Source organism: Saccostrea cucullata, unplaced genomic scaffold, assembly GCF_032062105.1.
Source record: "Saccostrea cucullata isolate Sc308-1 unplaced genomic scaffold, CSIRO_AGI_Scuc_v1 ctg3420, whole genome shotgun sequence".
NCBI classification, from domain to species: domain Eukaryota; kingdom Metazoa; phylum Mollusca; class Bivalvia; order Ostreida; family Ostreidae; genus Saccostrea; species Saccostrea cuccullata.
The window spans coordinates 56,033-82,272 of NW_026920579.1; the positions used below are offsets into that span (position 1 = coordinate 56,033).

Here is a 26,240-nt window from a genome sequence, read left to right on the forward strand (position 1 = left end):
ATGCTTCCACATAAGTTTCAGCTTTTCTGGCTAAGTGGTTCTGGAGAAGAAGATTTTTTAATGACCCCACCCTATTTTCATCTTTTCTTGATCATCTCCCCTTGTGAGGGGACTTGGCCCTTTATTTTAACAATTTAAATTCCCCTTCACCCAAGGATGCTTTGTACCAATTTTGGTCAAAATTGGCCCAGTGGTTCTTGAGAAGAAGTCGAAAATGTGATTAGTTTACAGACGGACAGACGGACGGAGGGACGGACGACGGACAAAATGTGATCAGAAAAGCTCACTTGAGCCTTCGGCTCAGGTGAGCTAATAAAAAAAAACACTATGCACCCAGAGGCAACAAAGATTTGAAAAGCTATTTTTAGCTTAAGGGTCACAGTCAAGGTCAAACTAAGGGTAATTTACCTTGGTGTCTTTTGAAAACTTAATTAGTGGAGTATGCATACCAAATATGAAGTCTCTATATGTTAAAAGTTATGGCTAAGGTTAAAGTTGACAACAGAGAGACAAACAGATAAACAGACAAGCAGACAGGACAAAAACAATATACGCCTCTGATCTATCTTTTAACATTTATCTCCCTTTTGAAAAAGTCATGAGTGAAGTTTTCATTTCAAAAGACTTCAAAAACATACCTAAACAAGTCTTGAGTTTTTTCTTCAACAGCAGGTACAATGAAGCGCATTGAAGTGGTAAAATTTTCCGTTTGAATGGAATGTTTTGAGCTATCTTTAGAACGTTTATTGTCATCTTATGACACGCCCATTTCTTTAGAAATGGAGAAAACGGTCAATTTGTTTATTCGAATACCTGTAGAACAGGTTTTCCATAAATATAATAGCCAATGAAATTAACGGTATAAATAAATACCGAGTAAACACGTGTTCCACCGAAACATGTGTTTTGGTAACTTCAATAGGCATCATAAGTTCAAAAATATGTACATATTAGTTGCAATTTGTGTTTTACAGAAGCGGAGACTCTCTAACTCTCTCTTCTAATTTTTTTAAAGCTCCATTTCAGTGAAACTCATATTGCTTGTCGCGAAGAATGGGGTGCCCTAAAACATTACGACGAATATTTCTTTCTCGTTTCTAAAAATATGGGCGTGTCATTATGTTATAATTGACGTTCAAAACATGACTCAGAACGTTTCATCCAAACGGAAAATTTTACCACTTCAATGCGCTTCATTGTATTTCCTCAGTACAAGTATCTCAGTCTGCAGATTTTTTCTGTGGTAAAAAAAAATAAAACATTAAATTTGAAATGCAAAATACATTTGAGTATTGTGATCTACATACATGTACATGCATCTTAAATTTGTATAAAATAGTATTATCAGTGTGATTCAGTTTTGAGTTGTTAATTTTTTAAAGCCGCAAGTGCATGTACTGTAAAAGATGAAGGCAACTTATTATTATCTTTTTTTGGAGGAAACAATTATAAATGATACACAACTAATAATTCAACAACTTTTTGCATTAAAACAAATGATTCAAGGGTTCAATTACCATATAATCCCTATTAACCGCCCTGGGCGCTTAGAAAATTGTAAAAAGGGGGCGTTTTTTGGTATTCTATTTATGAATTATGATATTCAATGTCATATTTTAACTTAAATAAATCTTTTGAAAAAAAAAATAAATACAAGGAACCAATAAAATAATGTCTAACTTTACTTAAAGTGAAGATCATCCACCCAAATTATGCTAAATTATTAATTACCATTGAAATATTGGATAATAGATAAGTTTAATTTTCACTTTCTTCAATATTTTGATATGATTCTTGTTGATTTTAATCATTTTACAGGGGGCCCTTATTTCCTGACTATTGAAAAAGACCTAAGGGGGCGCTTATGGGGGCAGGGGCGGTTAATATGGATTACACGGTATATGACATATAAGATAGCATACTGCCATATTTGATTCTAATGATTACATGTTGGTAACACGTACAGGGGAATTACCAACAACACACATGTAAAATCTTTAAAGAAGTTTGCTAGTTTCATTTTATTGCTATATAGGAAAATTTTATCAATGATTGAATGAAGCTAGCACAAAATACATATATTTAAAAATAAAGTGATGAGCCTGTTTCAACATTGCTGGTACTTTACTTGATTCATCTCTAAGCAGGTAAATAGCCAGGTTTATCTGCATGGCTTTATATTTAAGCTTGGTTGAATATTCTTTGAGAATTAAGTATGCTTACAGTGTATAAATTAACTCGGCTACTCTAATAAGGTATTTTGCTTAACATTTACAACCTATTGCAATTGCATCCAAAATCTTTAACATTTTTACACAGACCTAAAGATGCATTAAAAGAAATATATTCAACAATAATAATAAAACATAATGAATAAATGCAACATTTAGCCTAAAACAAAAAAATCTAAATATGGTTACCTGTTCCAAATGAAATACTGAATAGTGTTGATATCACATCAGAAATTTCAAGCTTTGGCAGCTGTTAGGTCCTGGCATTCCGGGCTCTTGTTTTCTCCTTCATTTACAAACACTTTTATATTCATTTAGCATCATGCATGTTTAGTTCATCTTTAGGACGAAAAGGCAACGTAACAGACATTATTCAGTAAAAGATCTTTCCTTACAAATCGTCTCCATCAGAAACATCAACTTGAACTTATTGTCTCAGGCCACGGTCCAGAATCCGCTCTAGAATCGTATCGATAATGAGCGACAGGGGGTCGTACATTTGGCCGTAGTCTATGACAATGTTTGTACTTGCTGCACTTCATTTTTTAATGAAAAACGAAGCTTCAAATGAACAAAGCCAGCCTAACTGGCGAGTCAGGAAAGTCATCAACATCACAACACGTTTTTGTTTACACGCCATGCGCTTATGGCAAATGTCGTAAAATAATCATTTACTTATAGAATCAACAAATGAATGTAAATCGAATTGTGTAAAATATTTTTGAATTGGGAATAAAGGTATGAAACTCTTTGTAAACATTAAAAAATGTATATCAATCATCTTTAGCAATACCTAATTACGTCAACCTGATTCAAGGCAGATGCGCGACTTCCTGCGCAGTGGCGCGAAATTTCGAATTAGGTCTGTCGTCCTTAAGTCTCCTAGATACATAATCTTACCTCTGTTGTTTCGAGAGGTCCATGTTTTGCCTTGTAAATGCTCTGGATTAACACCATGTTTGAGTTTTCGTTCTTTAACTTTAATTGAAGAACGGAATAATTTTCAATCTAGTTTTCGTTAGATCTTTATACTAATACATAGCTCCATTTTTGATATGTATATATGCTGTTATGGATAATATATGGGAAAAAATCAGTACTGTTTTTTAAATATGATCCGTTTAAATAATCAATTGGTATTCATTAAATATTGTTTATAAAAACAAAAGAAAACTATCCCTTCGTTCATTTTCTTTGCAATTTAGTTCCACAATATGTCTTGTCGTTTTTAAAGTATTTACTTGTTCCTCTAGAAGGTGTTCCGATATGCCGAAACCATTCTTTTGTCTTATCTTAATCGGTATAGCTCCTTTGCCTGTCACCATTTGATGCATAGGATGTTTGAATTTCTCTAAAACGTGTTACCATATTCTGTATTGAATCTCGCTGAAACACCTTTACTCTCTCCTACACTCTTCTGTATATTCCTTTTGTCCTTCACCTATTGATGCATTTGACATTTGATATCCTCTAGAAGATAACAACATATCCTTGTTTTGAATGTTGTTGGTACCAACCTCACAGTTACCAGTAATTCCAAACGTTACATTCCTTTCCCGATCAGGTTTGTCCATCTGCTCCTCAGTAGAGTGTTCTGGATGTGCATTTGCCTGATAGCCTCCAGAATGAGTATACATATTGGGATCACTGTTCAAATATGTTACTTTGTTTTTGCCAAGCGACATTTGTTTTCCTACAGAGTCTGTAACTGGAATGCTGTCTGCATCACATTTTGTGATTGCTTCAGATTTTTGTTAGGTTGTTAGGTCTGTTCCCCAGCTTCTAGAACAAAACTTCATATCATCTCATTTGTTGTCACTCTTACAACTTTCAAATTTTATTTCGCAAATTTCTCTTTGTTGTGATGTCTCAGCATCTCTTTTTTCGTTCAAATTGTGGTCTGTTTTATTACACATCCACTCGACTTTATCTTCGGATTCGCTTCCAGAATTCGCACATTCTTTGAAATTTATCATTTTTTCTGACTCCTGTTGGTCAGCTTTGCTTGGGATTTCGTTTGACTTGGATCTTTCTATCTTATATAATAATTATTGCATCCCTTTTAAAGGCTTTCTAGTTTGCTTAATAGTCCATGAGCCAGGTCATGAATTTTTCGGTATCGGTACAATCTCGGGTGAATAATTTTCATAGTTATTTTTTGAAGGACATACATTTCTACGTAAAGAAAATGTATGATAGTATTCAATTGATGGTGGCTTAAATGGTGTATCAACTGTTTATATACACCAACCGAACTTCTTCGTTCTCTCAGCTATGTCTTTGAAAGAAGAAGGTTGGGTTTCTAATACTTAATTTCTATCTTATGTTGAATGATATTTTCTTGAAAACTCTTTTGAATGCAGACAATACCATTACCCTGTCCACTTATCATTTAATATTGGCTCTGTAATGAGCCGTCTAAATTAAGAATATAATTCCACCCTTGATCATAAAAGTGGAATACGCAATTTTGAAATTTTGATCAAAGGAAAGAAATTACTACTGTGACAATTTTCACACCAAAAACAAATTGCATGGTCATTTTATTTAAAGAATTTTTATCACGAATTAGCATTTCAAAACATTTTTCAATAACAAATATATATAACTTGATTTAATGGTAAATCTTTATCCCCATCTAAAAATGAAAATTGAAGGAAAAATCCCTTGATTTATTCTGTGCGTATATTCTTTATTTATTTAACAAAAATATTGTGAATATGTCATATTTTAAGTAGAGCCTTTACGTAAAATGTTTTATTAATTTAATCTCGTGCTAAACAATATTGATAATGGACACTTGTTTGTTAGGGATTGCCTACCTATAATGCATGTAAAGACTGTGCACCAGCAAACTGTGGGGAGGAAACTGTCATGGTTCAACGGAGAAGAAGGCGGACACAGCAAGCACCATGGAATGCTTGGAGCAAGGCAAGGCACATATAGCACGTCTCGGTCGTCCGCTGTATCTGTCTCCATCTCCAGACGTCCTGACATCTGTCTTGCCACTGGATCTAGTTAATTGCGGGTGAGAGAGTGAGGTCGGCAACGTGCAACCCTTCTTCATGTTAATCAAACTCATTGCGCAAGTCATTGATCATCTTCCATCCCTTCTATCCCTTCTATCATCCATCCCAAAGCCCTGTGGCGACAGGCGAGCAACAAAGGTGACAGGTACGGGTTCATTGGAAGTCGGTAGTCGCGGACCTGCACACAGGCGGCACAGGCCATATGGTCGCTCTTTACTGACCGGAGCAGCGAAGGAGTTCGGCAGCCACCTGTGCGACTGAGCAGCCCTCTTTAGGAACGCACTGCTCACCTCCATAGCAAGAGGAGCGGATTAGAAGAGGTATCCCAAACGTTGCCTGATCCACCCTTCCCTAGGCAGTTTACCGCTGCTGATGGGGACCCTACACATGCGGTCGAACAAAGAAACAAGAAGAAAACAAGGATCAGGACTAAGTCATTGTCAGGAATAGAGGCAGACATACAGATTGTTTGTTCACCAAGGCTATGTACGGCACAGAGTGCTGAACAGATCATCGTCTCACAGTCTCTAAACTTCACCTCTCAACTTCCGGATCAAACTCAGGATACGTCCTCGGAAGACTATGGCTTCAACGTTGGTAAGCTCAAGTTGCCCTCCACCTCTCAGTACCTTGCCGACACCCTGAAAGAACGCCTGGAATCCACCCTGCTGGATGGCCATGACGTGGAAGCAGCATGGAACACACTTTGTAATGCAGTGTACAATACAGCCTTCAAGAGTCTTGGACCATCCACAAAAAACACAAAGATTGGTATGAGAATCTTTCTGAGATCACATAGCTTCTAGACGACAAGCATCGTGCTTACAAGGCTCATATAGATGATCCCACCTCCACAGAAAAAGACGCTCTGAGAAACGCTCGCAGCATAGTACAGCAAAACCTTCGGGATATGCAAGATTCCTGGCTGAATACCAAAGCTGACGAGATCCAATGCTACGCCAAATCTCATGACAGGCCCAGGAAGTACTTTTACTTTGGACTTTGGAAAGTCTACGGGCCAACTCCATCAGGCGCATCCCCTCTCCCTAGTGATGATTGGTTAACACTCATCACAGAGAAGGAAGAGATACTCGAAAAGTTGGCGGAACATTTCAATGGCGTTCTGAACCGCCTTTCTACCATCAACGACGAAGCCATCAACCGACTGTCCAGGTAACCATCAACCAGTCACTGAGATCCAGAAAGCAATTAGTATGTTGTCAACTGGCAAAGCACCTGGCGGATACTCCATCCCAGCTGAGATTTACAAAGAAGGGTGCGTGACTCTAGTCGAAAAACTCCATCATCTGCTTGTGCGAGGATCGGCCTGACCAGTCATCTCCGCACCCACCGTCCAGGTCATCCCCCTCCCCGATGAAGATGAGACTGTGGTCATCGTCATCACCGAGGGACAAATAATTAAACTAGTATATGTGCGTTGATACTCATCTTCTTCGTTATACAAATTTTTTAGGTACATGTAATTGTTGAATAAAATTGGTAAAAATATGCATTTTCTGTTAAAATTAAGCCTAGTAACTTAATTAATGCTCTTTTATTATGTTCATCATATCTCGGAGTAATTCTGGTAGAAATTTGAAGTTTCTCTCACGGTTGGCAACTGTGTGACAATTACTTTCCAGGTTGCAAATATATTTAGCTCAAAATACCTAATTTTAGCAAAAAAGGGCAATAATTGTGTCTCCAGCATTGAAGCCACAACAGATTTGATGCTATCATACATTTTCTCACTAGTTAGGGATATCCCTTACCAAATATCACTATAAAGTTTATTCACCTAAGATGGTACCGACCACCCCCAGTGGCTCATGGACTATAACTCCGTTGAAGGTAAAGTGCCTTACAACATCCTGACAAATCTCGTCTGTAGAGTATGTGTAACCTGCAACCACATCAGATGGTAGCTCCAGGATCTTCTGAAGTGTGTGATTAGATAGCTGTGTTATTTGGTGAGACACAAGGAAGCGTTGTATTTGTGAGCTTCCCTCCCTAACAGTAGATAAGATTTTAAAGGACTCTTTTGCAGTCTTCTTAAACCTGTCAACTGCTTTTTCCTATTAGAAAAATTTAAAAGATAAAACATCTTTAGGTTTATGAATGTAAATAACTTCTCAAATTGTTTATTCTAAGAGCCCAAATGAAGGATATGGAGATAAGGCGCAGTATTCAATCTCAAAGTCCATAAACAACACAAAACAGGAGCAGCGAACACACAGACCTCCAGAACATCAGAGGTGGGATCAGGTGCCATGGAGGAGTGAGCATCCCCTGCTGACTGGTCACACACGCCGAGTGCTCCTTGTCATGATCGGGAATAAAGGAAAAATCATTTTAGTGTATAAATAATGAATTAACAATATGAAAAACGTCAGTCAACATTTGACTGAATGATAAATAGTATTTGCTGACTAGGTTATCGTATCGACCAAAGATCTTACGAAGTGATGACTTCAAACGAGACTGCTGATATTCTTTTTTCATCAACTTGTTTGTCAATAATTTACCTCTTTTTAGAAATTGCACATATGTAGAGCATGCACTTGGGTATCGAATCAATTGAGATATATAAACTCCGTATGCAGATGATGAAGGTAGAATGCTGCATAAGTAAGGGAAGTTGACGATAGAAAAGTTTAAGTCATCACGTTAATCATAGAGCTTGGTTGTTTGATTACTATTAACATCTTTTTCAAGTTAATATCAAGTATGAAACAGATGTGTCAGATGTGTCAGACTCTGTGGTATCTTTTTTCTAAAGCTCAAATAAAAAGAATGATGAAACATTGGTTATGAGTTAAAGAAATAAACCACTTTGCTTCTAGCAGAAAAAAAATTGAATTACTTTTGTAGCACGATTTAACCAGTGCCTCTCTCTAACCAAGGAAGGATTGTTGCAAATTTTATTACAGCTCTTTCATCTGTTTATAGTAAAACAGTCGGTAGATGAAGATGTAGACATTAGACAACAGACATACTTGATCAGAAAAAAAATATGTATAGCGTTTGGTTTAAGCAAGCTGAAGTTTTCTAGCTGTATATATTTGTTATGTTTAAAAATATAGTTGTTTTCCAATTTATGCTCATAGTTCCCTTTCTAAGGAAGAAATTCCTCAAAACCATTTATCAGTTTTGAATATTTTCAATATCCCAAAGAACCCAAGTGAATTTGATCTACCATATATATTGACTGAATACCGAAACTTTATTAAAAAAAATAAAAATCCTTTTAAACAAATATACATAGCGGTTTCCAGTATATGTACCACCAAGTCTCTTTCTTTACTCCTCAAAAAAATATATACATTAGTGATGGAGAAACTTGAAGAGAACCATTCAACGATATAGGTGTAAATCAGACGCGGATACTAAAAATTTTAAAGGAACTTTATGAACACTTGTAATCACAAATTTTATCAAAATCAACAACATACACACTGACGACATTTCAACTTTATACACACCCATTCCCCACAGTGAACTGAAGTCCAGGCCTCTGATATTATTGACAGCTGCTTTTTCAATCAAAGTACTGAAAGTACTGGGAAGCGCTAAGCATATTGCAATTCGAAATCATCGGATTTTATTTAATTTAAATTGCCTGTTGTATTTGAATTTAAGCAGTATCTTGAGAATGTAGCTGCACTAGGGTGAGCTCAGTTGTTTGATACATAATCAAACATCTGAATTCAACATTGTCTTATGCCTTTTTATTTTAGGCATTTTACATTTTTATATTTTCTTCTTCTTTCAAAGATCAATCCATTTTACATACATGAAATCACAGAAAAATATTTTCCGTTTTCTATATAAAAAAAAACAAAAACAATATGTACACATTTTTATGACAGATATCTAGTCCAAACAAGCAATGTATTTTTCCAACCTAATATAAAAAAAACTTTAAAATATTTTCTTTATCCATCACCTTATTGGAGTCTAAGAGATGTATATTTGAGTATAATTCGCAAATTATTGGAGGGGGATAGTCGACGAGTTTTCCGACCTTTAGATCATAAATGTAGCCATACATTTCCTGGAAAATGTACATGACTGTATATTTCTAAGTAATTTTGAACATTTGGAACATCGACAGCTAAAATGTTCTGGTGATATTTTTAAATAACAAATTTATTCCGTTTTTACAAGTGTTACAATTAAATTGAAGTTTGACTCTTAGTGACTGTTTTAATTTCAGAAACTGCAATTGGAAAACAAAGATATTTTTTGTTTATTGCGTCGATGAAAATATCCTTATTGACAACAAAATTATTTATAAGAATTATGAATAAAACATCTCAAAAATATCGAATATTAGTATTCTCACTAAATTGTTTTTCTTTTTTTTTAAATACTCTGATGCGATTTATAAATTTACGATTTTGTGGAAAAGATTTTAGAATAAATACTTTAATGGTGTGTGTAAGATATTTATTCAATCGCTTCGAGCGTCCATGCACTATCTATTAATGATAAATAAAAGTACTAGTTAGACTATATATATTACATTTTGTTTTGAATATGCTACAGCTGTGAAATATACATTTTTAACACTTTTAAAACATTCATTGCGCTGCGTAGCATACGTACTATCGGCATCATGTTTGTAACATCTTCATGTGACAAAACTCTGTGTCAATGAAATGAGCACCCGTAGAGATTACGTCTTTATTGAGTATAAAGAAATATTATATTTGTCTTTTTCATTTGATGATAAAACATTCGGTGCTATCACTTTTTAACTGTTTTTCATGTCATGGTTATCCAAGAAAAAATTGTTTTTTCTGTTGATCTCACAATATGTGTGTATCAGATTTTTAATTTTTTGTTTTAAATAAAAAATCCGTACTTTTCTTCTTTGGATTAAACATGTTATTAAACCCCCTAAAGTATTCTTGGACTATTGTTGAAATACTTTTGATGCTTAACAGTCTTTAACTACCACGCAAAACGTGTTTAGAGTAAAAATATCCATGTAGCACTATTGTTGGTTTTGTAAGTTGTATAGGAATACTTAAAATGATTGCCCGTAATTTTTCTGCTATTTACTTGATAAATATTCAACAGCTTAAGATAGAAAATACGGTATATATATCAAGTTTCAATAAATCTTCAAGATGGTATACAACATTGTTTAATTATGTAATTGTGTAGTCCTCATTAAGTTGCTTAGCAGTCAAATCGACAACAAGCACACATCTTTACATAAACTATTTATTCCTAGTTTCCTAATCAAATGTCACCGCGGTTACACTATTTATTTTCAACTTCATCGGTGCTATTCCTGTCCATTGCTAGGGAAGTTTAATTAAAGTTTTTGCATTTTTCTCTATATCTTGCGCACTGTACACACAATGTCAAAGCACAATATTCTGAGAAATTAGTTTTCTTCTTTGAGGGGATTCGCTAAAAACACAGCCGCTATGTGTCCTACATGTACGTAAGCCGCAAATTGCTTTCACTCCGATTTATTTACATCACATTTTTACCCATATTACAAGTAAAGAGTACAACAAAAAGTGTAGACAGTCTGTTATTAATTGAGACTGAGATGCAAAAATCAACTTCATTGATAGCTCTCTGCGTGGTGCAAGGGTGATAATAGAAGACTTGTTTTTACATGTAGTTGAATTGCCTGAAAGTAGGGTCTACGCCTAGAAGAAGAAAAAATAATTTATATGGATATACGTTATATAGAATGTATATATGGAAGCACATTGTAAATGATTTTATGCGAAATTTTCTATTGAATAACTCAATTCCAGTTTGATTTTAAATACTTATCAAAATTGCATCTGCATCTTAAAATATGTACTTATTTGATCATTACATTAAATTATAATACACCGTTTTTGATTAAGTATTTGCGCCACAGATGCAATTAATTGAGAGCTACATAGTAAAGATGTGATGAGTACCGACACGATTTAAAATGAAATGTTCAACAACAGTGTATATACAGAAAGGCATGACAAGAACCGCCCTTATCTACTAACAGTGGATGGTCGTACAATGTACATGATATTTTTATCTACTTTTGACTTCTATTATTAGAACTGCGCGTAACTCAATATTACACTATAATAGCCGAAAGATAGTAGGGGATGTCCAGTTGCATTTTTTAGAAAACCAGAAAAACTTGCTTAGTGGCGCTGGATCGCGAATGGAAGTAGATTTACGGCGACAGAAAGCGCTTTGCGCTGCGCTTAGCGCTTAATAAAAATGGGCCTCGTAAATATATTTACCTTGACACTGGTCATTTGCAAAATTACTTTGTTAAAAAATATTCTGATTACACATAAAAGTACTTGATACTAAAAAAGTTTTTGATTTTATAAATCCATGTAGTTTATAAAGGCCAGATCTTCCAACAATCGATTGGAAAACCCATGGGTACCAATTGCGCCCCGTTATTAGCAGACCTTTTTTTGTATTTATATGAAGCAGAGTTTGTTCAAAATATTTTACCAGAAAAGAAGAAAACACTTGTTGTGGCCTTTGACTCGACATTAAGATATATATCGACGACGTATTTCAATTAATCATTAAGTCAAATGCTGACAGGCGTTTTTTCATAACAATGGTTAGGCCATTATTTACACACTGAGTTGTCCACGGATTTTTTCTGTCATTTCCAGATCTCGTTAGATGGGTATCTCTAAATGTATGTGACAATTATATTCACCCTTATGTAAATTATTGCGTTAGAATTTATAAGTGTTGAACCTAAATACATTTAATTTTTGTATTCTCACGTATATTAAGTAAGGGGAACTGTCAAATGCATACCGTATTGGGGGAATTTTAGCAAGATGCAAATTTAGCTATTTTTTCTCATTTTTTTTTTTTTATATTTTTAGCGATTAGAATTAAAATTTTTAGTATCCACGTCTGATTTACATCTCCTTAGAAATTTTAAAAATTTAAGATTTAAGATTTAAAAATGCTCACTAAAGAAGCTATTACAAGTAAAACGCAAATAGTTTTTAGCGATATTCGCTGATATTGCGAAAATTAAATCCACGCTAAAAATTCTACTACACAGTAATTATCAACTTCTGTGCTACATTCCAATGGCATAATGTATCACACAAAGTATTGTTTTTTGGTTGAATGTTGCATTTTTTGTCACAGGTAAGTATTTTATGATCGGTTAGAATTTGTTTTGTAATGGTCTATGCACACACCTATTGGGGTTTTAAATTAAGATTATGCGAGCATACGATTACCTTGGCTTGTGTATAAAAAGAATATTTATCATGAAATACGACAACAGCATGTCCCAGGCTATTATTATTCATTGCAAGAGTATTTAATAGAATAAAAAGATCTTCAGTGTTAACAAAATGTCATTGTGAATCCTTGTACATGTAACTAAGGGTTATGAAAAATTGTCTTACTATGTTTTCTAAATCATTTATTTTCTCTTGTGCCTCCTTTTCATGGGAACAGACAAATTCATCCAGTTTTTTTGCGAGAAGCCTTTTCGTCTTTTCAACCTCTTGTGTTGTTTTCTCAACAGTTTCTTCACTCTCTTGCTTAAGATTCTGTTTCATCTTTTGAAATTCCTTTTCCATTTCAATTGTGTCTTGAATAAATTCACGAAGCTCCTCTAAAAGTATATCATCTTCCTTGGTATTCCGCGTTTCCGAAATGTCTTCTAATGATTTGACATCAACACAAGAACGATGTTTGGTTGCAAAACATACACTGAAGCAAAGTTTGGTGTGATCAACGCAGAAAACTTCTACTGTTTTACCACTGTGTTGATCACAATAGTATTCAATGTCAGAAAAAATGTTCTGATTTCTAAACTCTTCTAGAGTGATTATTCTGTGATTCTTTAATGCACTGAACATGTCATGAACATTTTTGCAATCAGCGCAGACAGGATGTGCGCAGCTTACGCACCAAAACGATGACTTACTTGTTTTGTTTTGACGCCAACACGCCCCATAGTTTTACCTATAATCGCTGATTTTTCCATCAAAGTTAAAAGTAAATAGTTGTCAGGAAAATTCTTTGCCCAGTCTTTCACCTGTAAATCTTGATTTGGAGGTTTTACACTTTTCCGACAAATAGGGCATGCAAAATCAGTTTTTGACTGCCGTTACTTGTTGATTCCATCGAAGTTTCGATATACGCATTCAAACAAACCTCACAAAAAGTGTGCAAGCATGGAAGGTATTTTGGTGTTTTCATCTGTTCCAAACAAATCGGACAATCAACCACATTTCCAGGAATTTGCATTTCCTTTTCTATCTTACTGGCCATGATTATGTACTATATTCTGAAAGAAGAGTGTGCTGTCAACCGGAAATCTCGTACCTGATCCTCGTGACAGGTAACTAGGTCATCGATTGAAAACACAATTGTGGGTGTCTTGTTGCTTCTCTCCTTAACCTGTTCTCTTCTAGGTTAAATCACCTTAGTGCACTTCATTGGTAGATTGATTCAGACTACCACCTAGATTATTCTGCACTTTCTATGTACTTGTCAGTCATTCTTTTGCTTGTTCAAATAAAGAACAAGGTTCAGTTTCAATACAAATTAAGCCTTTTATTTTTCTAAAATATGAAAGTGATATTAGAGATTTGAATTCATTCTTTCGGATTCATAGGAATTATATGCAGTAAGAATACACAAATTATTTTTCTCATATGACATCCTAAATGTTAATCGTGAAGTCATTAAACTTGTGCATTTTCACGTAGTAATACTATATAAGGGTAGTTGTAATACTATTAATATATTACAACACTCGCAGGTCAAAAATTTTGATACTACTGTTACAAAATAATATTTTGAAAAATCTTGTTTAAAAATTTCAAACTGGAAGATGTGTACAAAGAATCACTACATTGATCACATCTGTTGATATTTCGATAACAATTCAATGGAAGGTGTTTTACCAAAATATTGAATAATGATTTAAATGTTTTCTTTGTAAAAAGCTGTTTAAGATATACCTCCATATTCATTTCAGGTTGAGGGACTCGATCAGAAATATTCTGAGTATATCAAGGCTTGGGAATCAATACATGCAGGCCAACAAACCCTGGGTCTTAGTGAAAGGCAACCACACAGACAAGTAAGATATCATAGACCAACAAACCCCGGATCTTACTGAAAGGCAACCACACAGACAAGTAAGATATCATAGACCAACAAACCCTAGGTCTTAGTTAAAGGCAACCACACAGACAAGTAAGATATCATAGACCAACAAAACTAAATATGTTCCCCCTACTTGTGACTTGTTATATGAAGAATTTAACCATTGCTTTATAAAATATACACAGATTATGTGTTTTATTTTCATAAATATTTTCTTTATTAAAAAAATAACGAATTGTCTATCGAGCCTTTCTATGCGCACTCTTTTCGAGACATTCATATTAAATAGTTATTAACAGGAAATATAAAACCATAAAACAATTCTTTGCAATGAAAACTAATTTCATTTTGTCTGAAAAAAGCAAATAACATTTCTTATAAAACAATTAAGAGTTAAGGTTTTTCAATGCTAAAACCATAGTTTCAGCATAGTTTAAAAGGGATGTCTAAAAGATCTATTAAAGTAAATTTTTGCTATGAACTGCAAAATTTGCTAAAAATATTTTAGCAAACAAAGCAATTCATGAAATTTGTTGAAAGCAGTACTCATTTTGCACAGCAACTGATTTTGTTTTAAGCAAGCAAAGCAGACCAGTTCATGAATTTGTTAAATGCAGCACGCATTTTCACAGTAAATGAATTTGTTTTAAGCAGCGGCAGCACAATGAATTATAGCGTCAGTTTTATGGCTTAGCGCAAACTGACACTTGAGATGACAAAGAAAGTTTAAGCTAATTCAATGGAATGTCAAGCTGGAACTCATCGAGCAAGGGTAAACACACAATCAAAATAATAGCATACACAGACCAATGGAATACCACGACGAAAATCTTCAAGTGACGTGACTACACAAGTCAAAACCTGAAATGATAAAGAAAACCCAACAGCAGACAAAAATTTCATGAAGCTGTTTAAGACATGATGCAAATTATCCCATTATCTACCTTATGGGGTGGATTGGAGTGGGATTTAAGAAACAAATGTGATTGAAAGTTTATTTTTTTTCAAAGTTCTTTAATATATTGCAAGGAATTGTGATTTCCTGATACTAATAGGTAACTCATTCCAGATAATAACCAATGAATATTGTAAATAAATAATTTTTAAGGTCAGATGCTACATTCTCAAATATCTGTTTTGTGTATCTTCATAATATTTGAAAAACATAAAAAAAAGTTTAGTTATTTTCTGATTTCTAAATCGGTTTTTAATTGTTTTTAAAAATTGAAACACTTACAATGTGATTTTGGCAAACTAATTTTTTTCCATGAAGGATTATATAAGAAATGCTATCCTCTGGTATCTCGCACAAATGCCTGGTATAAGGCAACTCAATTTTTTGTGAGTAAATTTGTTAAAGTAGCAATTCTTCAATGACAAAATAGGCATTGAAGGTTTATCATATTTTTCATTTAAAATAATCCTAGCTGCTCGTTTTTGTAATCTATAGATTATATTCAGTTGCATCAAATAGATAGACTATACAAAATTGTTGGCAGAATAAAAATATTATAAAATATTTTTCTAGTATGCATTGGAAGAAACTTCTAAATTTTTTGTAAAGTAAATAATTTATATGCAAGAGTTTTGCAAACTGCATCTACATGACAAGTATATTGAAGATTATGATCAATGTAAACACCCAATAATTTCTCCACTTCTACATTTTCAAGGAGATGACCGAAAAGTTGTAAATGAAGATTAACGTTTTCTTTTGTTTTGTTCCCATTAATATACACTTTGTTTTATTATTATATAATTTAATTTTATGTCTCAATGACTTGCGTCAAAAACGCATTAATCCGCCTGATGTTACATTCAAATTTTGTACAAATTGAAGTCATTTTTTAAAAACGATCATTTTCTTTCTTATACCAAATGAAAGAAAATTAAATTATAAGGAATGAATTTAATAGATACCCATTTTATACGGTATAAAATCGCGGTTTATAAAAAGGAAAAAATATTCCAACCCAGTTTGTACCGTATAAAATGGGTAGCTTTTAAATTCATTCCGTAATATAAGTAATCTGATTTTGTTTGACACCACTTTTGTATTTGATAGAGGTCGTGATTGAGAGTTGTTTCAATAAGGGACATATATAGGTCCTTGTTTCAATACGCCAAATACTGTTACCATGAAAATGCATTGTAGTGTCATCAGCAAACATACTTGTATCAATATCAAAAATGAAATGTGAAAAATAAGACGTTGACACTTTGTCAGAATGGATTAAATGTATCATATCCGTGGTAAAATGGCGTATTAAAAGACTGAGGGCAAAATGAAAACCATATATCCTTTTGTATTCAATAATCTAGAAGTAAAAAAAAAAGCAAATTAGATAGATTACATGAGCAGCACCTACTGGTCCCTGCTGAAAAAGCAGGTAACAATATTGTATTTGTAAGGCTCATTATCTAAATTGTATTTTAGAAGAACTTGGATTTAATTTTAAAAGTGTAATCCAACTTATGCTCTTTGTTCCCTTTCTAAGGAGGAAATTCTTCAAAATCATATGTTAGTTTTGAATGTTTTTAATATTCCAAAGAACCAAAATAATTTTGAATTACCATATATATATTGGATTCCGAAACTTCATAAAAATCCTTACAAACAAAGATACCTAGCGGGTTCCAGTAAATGTTCAATCAAGCCTCCTTCTTTACTCCTGACTAGGATATTGACAGTAGTGAAGGAAAAACTTCAAGAGTACTGTGCAACAATATATTCAAGAAGTGATTTAAATCAGTTGTGGATACTTAAAAATTCCTAAGAACTTTTGAACAATTTGAAATCTCAAGATTTTACCAAAATCAACAGCGTGAAAACTTGACTTTTCAACTTTATACACAACCATTCCTCACGATAAATTAAAGTCCAGGCTTTTTGATATTATTGACATCTGCTTTGCAATAAAATGGAACTCGTTAATTTACGTACCTCTTTATTTGTCATTTGAAAAAAATATTTTGTTAAAAAGCATTGGGATTGTACATACAAGTACTCTGAATTTGACATCAAAGGATGCTTGAGTTTCTGATTGACAATATCTATGTTATTTTTAGAGACCAGGTCTTCCAACAAACTATTGGAATTTCCATGGGTACCAATTGCGCGCCGTTATTAGCAAACCAATTCTTGTATTCATATGAAGCAGAATATGTAAAAAGATCTTGCGATGAAAGAAGGAAAAGGAGTAAAGAAGTAAACACTTGCTGTGGCCTTCAACTTCGAAATTTTACTTGAAAAAGACATTCATGGTAATCTTACAACCAAGTTCTATGGTAAACGTGATGAATTTAACTTTTCTATCGTCAACTTCCCTTACTTATGCAGCAATAGATCTTCGTCACCTGCATACGGAGTTTAAATATCTCAGCTGATTCTACACGCAAGAGGATGCTCTACGTATGAACAATTTCTAAATTTCTGATTTATTAACTAACAAGTTGATGAAACAAGAATATCAGCAGTCTCGTTTAAAGTCATCATTTCGTAAGTTTTATGGTCGATACAATGACCTTTTCAGCAAAAACAATTTACCATTGAGTCAAATGGTGACTGACGTTTTTCATACTTCCAATTATTTGTCCTTATATATTCCAGAATTGTCTTGTACTTGTGTAAATTAAGGAATAGCCTAGGAAAGAAAACTTCATGTATATTATATAATTATTTAATTGCTAATTCACAATCTGAAATTGGTAAGAATCTTTGGATTGACTGTGTTCGTGCGTGGTATTTTTGATTCATGTTGACTTTCGAATATTTAGAATAAATTTTACAGTTTTGTTCTAATCTTGATCTAGACTGGGTTACAACTGCTGTTAAGCAAAAATTACATGATCAATTGATACAAAAATGGCCATCTGATATTAATAGTTCATCTAATGGTATTGTGTAAATACGTTAAAATAAAAAAAAAATACTTGTCAAATTCCGTACTACAAATTACCGTCCACCAGTTGAGCTGGGAAAATGGGCATGTTTTCCATTTAAATGAAATATTTTGTACACTTTGTAATGCTAAACGTTTACCGATGAATTCCTTTTTATACTTAAATGTACACTGTGCTGCATTGTCAAACATTAGGAAAAGTCTATTAACGAATACTACTTTACTAGACCAAATAAAGTTAAATTTTCTCAATGACAAAACAAGATGGTAAGACATTGCGAAACCTCTGTATGTTATATTAAAAGTATATGATTAAGTCTTTCCTCTATGAGTTTTTCCTCATTTAATTCATTATTGAATGTATGATATGTATATTCTTTCTCTTTTTCCCCTCTCTCCTTATATATTTTTTGATTATTATATCATATACCTGTACTTTTGACCTGAATTTCTATCTGTAAATATCTTTTCATTGTCCTCATGTACAATGTATTTTAAAATGATGTTGAGTGAATGAATGAACTTGAAAAATCACGTGGCATTACTTATTTAAACAATTGAAGGGGGTGCTCCTGGATAGAATTAAAAAGGTAATGGGGTTATTGTATTTAAACTGTATAACAGAGTTAATTATTAATCAATTACAGTATAAAGAAGATGTTGTTGATAATATTTAAATGTGTTGTATTGATCAGTACAATATTTTCACGTATATATATCGTACCTCTGCATTTAAAAATATCGACACGTCAGATAGTATTTATCGGGAATACCATTTCTGTTTATAAAATAAAACAACGCTTACAATAATTTTAATCTAAAATAGTGGTGCATATCGATTTAATATATGGCACAAGCAAATTTTTTAATGTATGCGGAATATAATATTTTTTCAATTAAGTCAGTTTTACCATACAAAGTACCAAAACTACAAATTACACCCGTATTTTCTTTTTGCAAATGAGATACTTGTGCAAAAGAAGAAAATTTTCTCTTTTAAATATAGTTTACTTTGTTTTTATACCCGCACTTTCTAAAGAAAGTTCGGGTATATTGTTGTTACTCATGTCCGTCCGTCCGTGTGTCCGTCCGTCCGACTGTCACACTTTTCTTCCCGGAACTCCTCCTACATTTTACACAGTAGCCTAATCATCTTTTGGGAGATGGTTGGTGGTGTCATGTAGATGTGCAGTAAAGTTTCGGAATTTTGATTTTGCCCCGGGGGTCAAATGGGGGTAGAAAAATGACGTTTTTTATGCAAAAAGCCCCGTCTTCCCTGAACTCCTCCTACATTTTACACAGTAGCCTAATCATCTTTAAGGAGATGGTTGGTGGTGTCATGTAGATGTGCAGTAAGGTTTTGGAATTTTGATTTTGCCCCGGGGGGTCAAATGGGGGTCGAAAAATGACGTTTTTTATGCAAAAAGCCCCGTCTTCCCGGAACTCCTCCTACATTTTACACAGTAGCCTAATCATCTTTTGGGAGATGGTTGGTGGTATCATGTAGATGTGCATTAAGGTATTGGAATTTTGATTTTGCCCCGGGGGGTAAAATGGGGTCGAAAAATGACGTTTTTTATGCAAAAAGCCCCGTCTTCCCTGAACTCCTCCTACATTTTACACAGTAGTCTAATCTTCTTTTGGGAGATGGTTGGTGATGTCATGTAGATGTGCAGTAAAGTTTCAGAATTTTGATTTTGCCCCAGGGGGTCAAATGGGGGTCGAAAAATGACGTTTTTTATGCAAAAAGCCCCGTTTTCCCTGAACTCCTTTACATTTTACACAGTAGCCTAATCTTCTTTTGGGAGATGGTTGGTGGTGATATATAGATGTGCAGTGAGTTTTCGGAATTTTGATTTTGCCCCGGGGGGTGAAATGGGGGTGGTAAAATTACGTTTTTTAAGCAAAAAGCCCTGTATTCCCTAAGTCCTCCTTAATATTACTCAGAAGCTTAATCATCTTTTAGGAGAGTTAAATATTTTGAAAATTAGGTAAAGCATCAACGGATAAAAAAGCATCGCATGCTGGGAATCATCTTGAATTCTTATGAGTAATTAATGTACGTGTCAAATATGTGAGAGTCATATCTCTTCTCAATCAAAAGTTATAAGCAAATGCAACATTTTTGAAATGTAGGTTAGGCTTCAAGGTCAAGGTCACAGAGTTGCTAGTCATGATTTATTTGGAAAGGTCTTATCACAGGTAATAATATACATGCATTATAATATGAATGCCCTAACTTTTCTCTTTCAAAATGATGAATTTATAACAATTTATCTTTTCTGCTAATAGGTCAAACTTCTAGGTCACATGTAAAAAAAAAACATGCCATTCTCACAGGTGAATACTAGTACATAAGTTTAATATGAATGCCTTGTCTCTTCTCATTCAGTTGATATGACCGTGATGACCAAGGTTAAATTTATTGAGACAGATGGACAGTCTGACATACAAATGTACATATTTCTATATGAATTGGGTAAAATTGGCCCAGTGGTTCTAGAGAAGTTAAAAATGTAAAAAGTTTTCAGACAATCAGATGGACGACACGTCACAACAGACCAGAAAAACTCAAACGAGTGTTTTGAAAGGGTTACAATATGGTTACAGTATTTGAAAAGCTGTTTTTTTCTTGCAGAGATATGCATGACCAACATATTCATGTTTTATATCTTCTTTAATAATTTGTTTGTTTGTTGTGAATGCATCTCTCTCGGGAATCTTTCCCTCATATGAGACACCACCAAATAATAATGAAGACAAGAGATGTTTGTGAAACACTGATGCTCCTGTATGGAAGCCTATGGCGAAGGTTGAAGTTTCTCAAATATATGTCAAACTCAAAGGTCAAGGTCAAATGGTTCAAATTGTTGGTATCAGAAGAAAGTCTTGTCACAAGGAATATACATGTGAAATAAGTAATCCCTAGTACTTCCTGTTCAAAAGTTAATTGCTAAGGTTAAAGTTTTTTTTAAGTGGTTCAAACTCTAGGGTCAAGGTCAAACATATTTATACCTGTTGACAGTTCACAATGAATACACATGTTAAGCATGAAAGCCCTAGCACCTACTGATCAAAATTTAGGCCAAATTTAAAGTTTGTTATTTTTCTTGTAAAAATGTGTAAAAATCCTAGGTCAAGCGATCAAGAGGTCAAAATGAAAGGTCTTGTCACAAGAAATAAACCTATGTTTGTAGAAACCATGTGTATAGCCCATCCCACTTAAAACTTATGGGCAAGGTTAAAGTTTCTGCAGACAAATAGACACTAGAAGACATAATATAAACACAAGAAACAAAATGTGTATAATTAGGGAAAAAGGGAAAAAATCTACTATTTAATTGGAATCACAAAATAGATTGTTATGTCAGGGACAGGGAGTGGCTAGGGAGATTGGACCCCCCCCCCCCCCTGGAATTTGCTTTGTTATTTAAACAAGACTAAATATATATAGACTAAATATATATATATATATATAGAAGCAAATAAAAAATGACTTTGGACATCCTTCCCCTAACTTAGAAAACATTGACCCCACTATCATTGTTTTTTTTTTTGTTTATTTGTTTTCAGTTTTTTTTTCCTGCTTGTCAGGAAATTCTGGGCTGGATTTTTTTGACTGAGATGTGAACCCCTCTCCCCACTCCCGAAAATAAAAATTCTGGATCTGCACCAGTATTGGCAGTAACAATATCACATCGACAACGGGAGATAACTTCGCAATATGAAATTCGTCTAGTGTGGCATGCGATGAACTCTGACCCTTTTTGAACTTTAACCTAATCGTTTGAGCTTATTTTACCCCCACTATACTTAAACTTGTACTTACCAACTGTCATAGGTCTTGTTAACTTCATGAAATATAATCCAATTATAACACAAAATGAATTAATCCAATGCACACCAGACTGCAGCATGTGTTGTTGCTGTACCATTCGGCAAATCTTCGTCGATTCCGTCACCTTATCAGATGAAGTGGGAATCGGCTGAGGTGTGCCGACTGCTGTTTAATCTAAAAATATGATAATATGGGTGACGCAACCCAATGTGATGTAGAAATTTTTCCAAAGGTGTATACATGTTAACATTTGTGGTGTCGAGGGGGGGGGGAGATTAGTAAATCTAAAAAGGTCCTATTATGAGCAAAACATTTATCAAAATATAATTTACATCATTAATTAGATTCAAACTGGTAATGGATTAAGCATGTAAAATACATATAAGAGGTTCTGAGTCATAGGTCACAGGGTCACAGGGTCTGAGAATTTCATACTCAATTTGACGAATACATGTTCTGTGTAAATTATAGAATTATTTTGACTTTTTCCTTGGAAAGCTGCCCAATATGTAGAAGTGTGTATTTAGAGGCAAACACATTAGTGCGGGTATTACTGTCTCATGACAGCATCTAGTTATATGTTTTTTTTTTATACATTTCATTTCAAAAACTGCTTGTTGAAAATGTATCCGAGTTCAGTAACTTTATAAATGCAAGTTTGAATTCTAGAAATCGATTATGGATAAGAGAATAAACAAGAGGCCCACGGGCATTATTGGTCACCTGAGTATCATGTAACAACTTTTCAGCGATTGTATTTGGTTCGTGTTTTAATCCAAAAGCCATGAAATTCACAAATTTTGAAAGAGGCACCACTGCTTATCAAAGGGCAGATTTCAAAGCATTAATTTATTTTTAGTCAAAGTACCCCCCTGGTACCCCTGACCCAGCGGCCCTGAAATTATCTATTTTGAAAGAGGCCTCTTTCTTCATTATAAGGTCAGCATTTTTTTATGTTTAGGTTTAGTTATGAACATGAGAATAAAAAAGTCCCGAAGGAGAAGGAAATAAAAAAAAAATTTTGATAAATCAATTATTAACATTTGTACATTCTTTTTTATGCTATCCTAATAGGCTCCTTACCACTGGCCACATAATGCTTACAAATAGGAAAGTAGAACATTTAATTGCTTATTTCATCATCTGCCAGTTTGGGCAAGTTATATAAATTTTGTCATGTTGATCAAAATATATTTTAAATAATCAATTCTTTAAAAGTCTTTCAATATATCTTCATTTTTTTAATATGTGTTAGGTGAATGTGTAGACATTGTTCTAAAATTTACTTGATGCCTAAAATTATAATTCATATCATAAAACAGACAAAGAGTATTGGGGAGTAGGGTGAACATTTTTTGAATTAATTGTAAAATAATTTTTCTGGCTGATACGAATGATACTACATGCCTGTATATATTTGTATATTCTTGCCTTTTAATAGTTGAATTATTTTATATTTCTTCAGGTTATTGTTTATTTCTTCCTCAAATGGACTTAACTTCTCCCATAGTTTTATTCATTACATCTGATGCATAAGCAACCCTTTTCTGAAGAATGAATTTAGACTGTAAGCTATAACAGAGACCTAAACAATGTCGCTGGCAATATGCAATAGCTACCACGGGCAGTTTAAAACCTGGGGGAGGAAAATAATTTACAGACAGATACTTTTGAAACGAATACATAATTATCTCACCAGCATGTCATTGTGCAACAAAGTCGTCAGCATTTTATTTGTCCTTTGAACGCGTGAAACGTTTTGAATGGCAGTCTTATCGATGAATTTTACACTAAACCAAGCTATCTTCTCAGATCTAGCTTCATTTACCCGCCGTTTCATCGTAAAACCGGAAGTGCGAGTTCGTAAATTTGAAATCTCGATTCCGACTCAAATTTGACATCGGAAAGAAAAATTTTTTTATTAATATTTTTTTCATAAAAATTAAAAACCTTGAGCGGAGGGTTTGTAAAACTGAAAATAAAATAAATCCTGGCCTTTAATATGTAATTAGATCAATAGCATATTAACCAGGAGCAAAGGATAAGATGTTCGAAGAATTCATGCATTTCACTATATAATCATTAGAGCCCCACCCTAAAACAAGAACCCCTGACCCTGGGGCCATAAAAATCACAATTTTGGTAGAGGCACTCTTGCTCATCATAACTTTGTACTTAGTTAGTTTATTTAATACCCAGGAGCAGAGAAGAAGATTTTCAAAGAATTCATGTATTTTCATTATATAATCAATAGAGTCCCGCCCTAACACCAGAACCCCTGACCCTGGGGCCATAAAATTCACAATTTTGGTAGAGGCGTTGTTACAACGCACTTTGAAAAATTACGCACTTTGAAAAAATTTTTCAAAGTGCGTTAAGTTTTGGGACCAGGTTAACGCACTTTGAAAAATTTTTTCAAAGTGCGTTGAATTTCGGACCAAATCAACGCACTTTGAAATTTTTTTTCAAAGTGCGTTAAAACTGTACATCATAATTTTACACCATGTGAACATTTAACGCACTTTGAAAAAAATTTCATGAAACAAAAGGAATTAGACTCATATTTTAGAAATAGACAACAGTATTATCCCCTCGCAACGTATGATGGGATATAGTGATGCGATTATGTGTGTTACTACTTTATGTGTATGTTAGTTTTTTCTGTGTGGAATTGACGTAATTTGTATCGGGATCGATGTGAAATGATTTTCTGAACATGCTTTTTTGGGAAGGAATGCTCCGCTTTGCGGTGCCCTTACTTTGATGTGTTTCTTTCTAAAAACTGATGGATTGAAGAAAACCAAGAAACGGAAAACGAAGAAAAGACTGGCTGAATTAAGGTCTATCAGCTCCACTCTTTATCATTACCACCCAGATATATCTATTTCTAAGGTATTTCCGTATGCGTCCGATGTTTCTCAGCTGGTGGTAGGCAGATCTACAGACAGTGTTGACGTGTTTCTACATGTCCATTTGTGGTGTGAAGTGAGCACCAAGATTTCTGATGCTGTCATTTGATGCTGAAATAGATGTCTTACCAACCGTTATAGTCATATTTTCTACATGTTTGAGATTGTTTTTGGAAGAAAACAACATCACTTCTGTTTTCTCAGCGTTCAGTTTTAGCATGTTTCCATTCATCCACATAATGATTTCCGTTAGACAGGACTCTACGCGGTTTATTGCTTCAGATTTTGACACAATGTCTATGGGTTTAAAGGAAATGTACAGTTGTGAATCATCAGCATAAAAGTGATGCATTAGACCATGTTTACCACAGATAGCACCTACTGGCTTGGTATACATTGTAAAGTATTTCGGCCCCAATACGGATCCCTGTGGAACACCAAAATTCATAGTAACTGGATCGGATAGCTCTCCTTCAACACAAACAGTTTGTTGTCTACCATTAAGGTACGCTGAAATCCAGGAAAGGGCGTTATCTTTGATTCCGTAGAGGTTTTCCAAACGGCTCAGTAGTGTGGTATGATCTATCGTATCAAATGCTGCTGACAGGTCAAGCAACACAAGAACAGTGACACAGTTATTATCTAGTGACTGAAGGATATCGTTATGCACTTTGAGTAAGGCTGTTTCTGTGGAATGAAGTTTCCTGTATGCAGATTGATGTGGTTCATGTAAACTGTTTTCAGCTAGATGGTCACCGATACGTTTATCTACAACTTTTTCTAAAACCTTTGATACAAACGGGAGGTTAGAAACGGGTCTGTAGTTTTTCAGTACGTTAGGGTCTAAATCCGGTTTCTTCAGATGAGGTCTTATAACAGCACTTTTAAACTCCGTTGGTACATGGCAAGAACTGAATGATTCATTGATGATGTTTGTGATTACAGGCAGAAGTTTGTCAAGACATGATTTAAGAAGCCATGTTGGTATGGGGTCCAGTTCACATGATTTGTTGGGCGAACTTTGAATGATTTTTCTAACTTCTTCTTGCGAGGCAGGTAGAAAGTTTAAAAGTTTAGAGTTCGTTTGCGGTTCTAATTTATGTTCCTTTGCATCACCGGTCTGATTAGATCTGATTTCATCACGAATGTTTTCAATCTTTGATGTGAAAAAGTTACTTAGGTTCTGAGCTGTTTCT

General features: G+C 34.1%; 1 protein-coding gene across 1 annotated transcript in view; it reads right to left on the reverse strand.

The window, feature by feature from the left end:
- Positions 1-13,191, reverse strand: part of LOC134251436 (uncharacterized) — a gene marked incomplete at its 3' end in the record, with an annotated part of 63,643 nt that extends 50,452 nt beyond the window's left edge. Inside the window, exon 1 of the mRNA XM_062733857.1 lies at positions 12,679-13,191. Within this exon, the coding sequence (XP_062589841.1) occupies positions 12,679-13,137 (459 nt within the window). The remainder of the gene's footprint in view (positions 1-12,678) is intronic.
- Between the last annotated feature and the right edge of the window lie 13,049 nt (positions 13,192-26,240).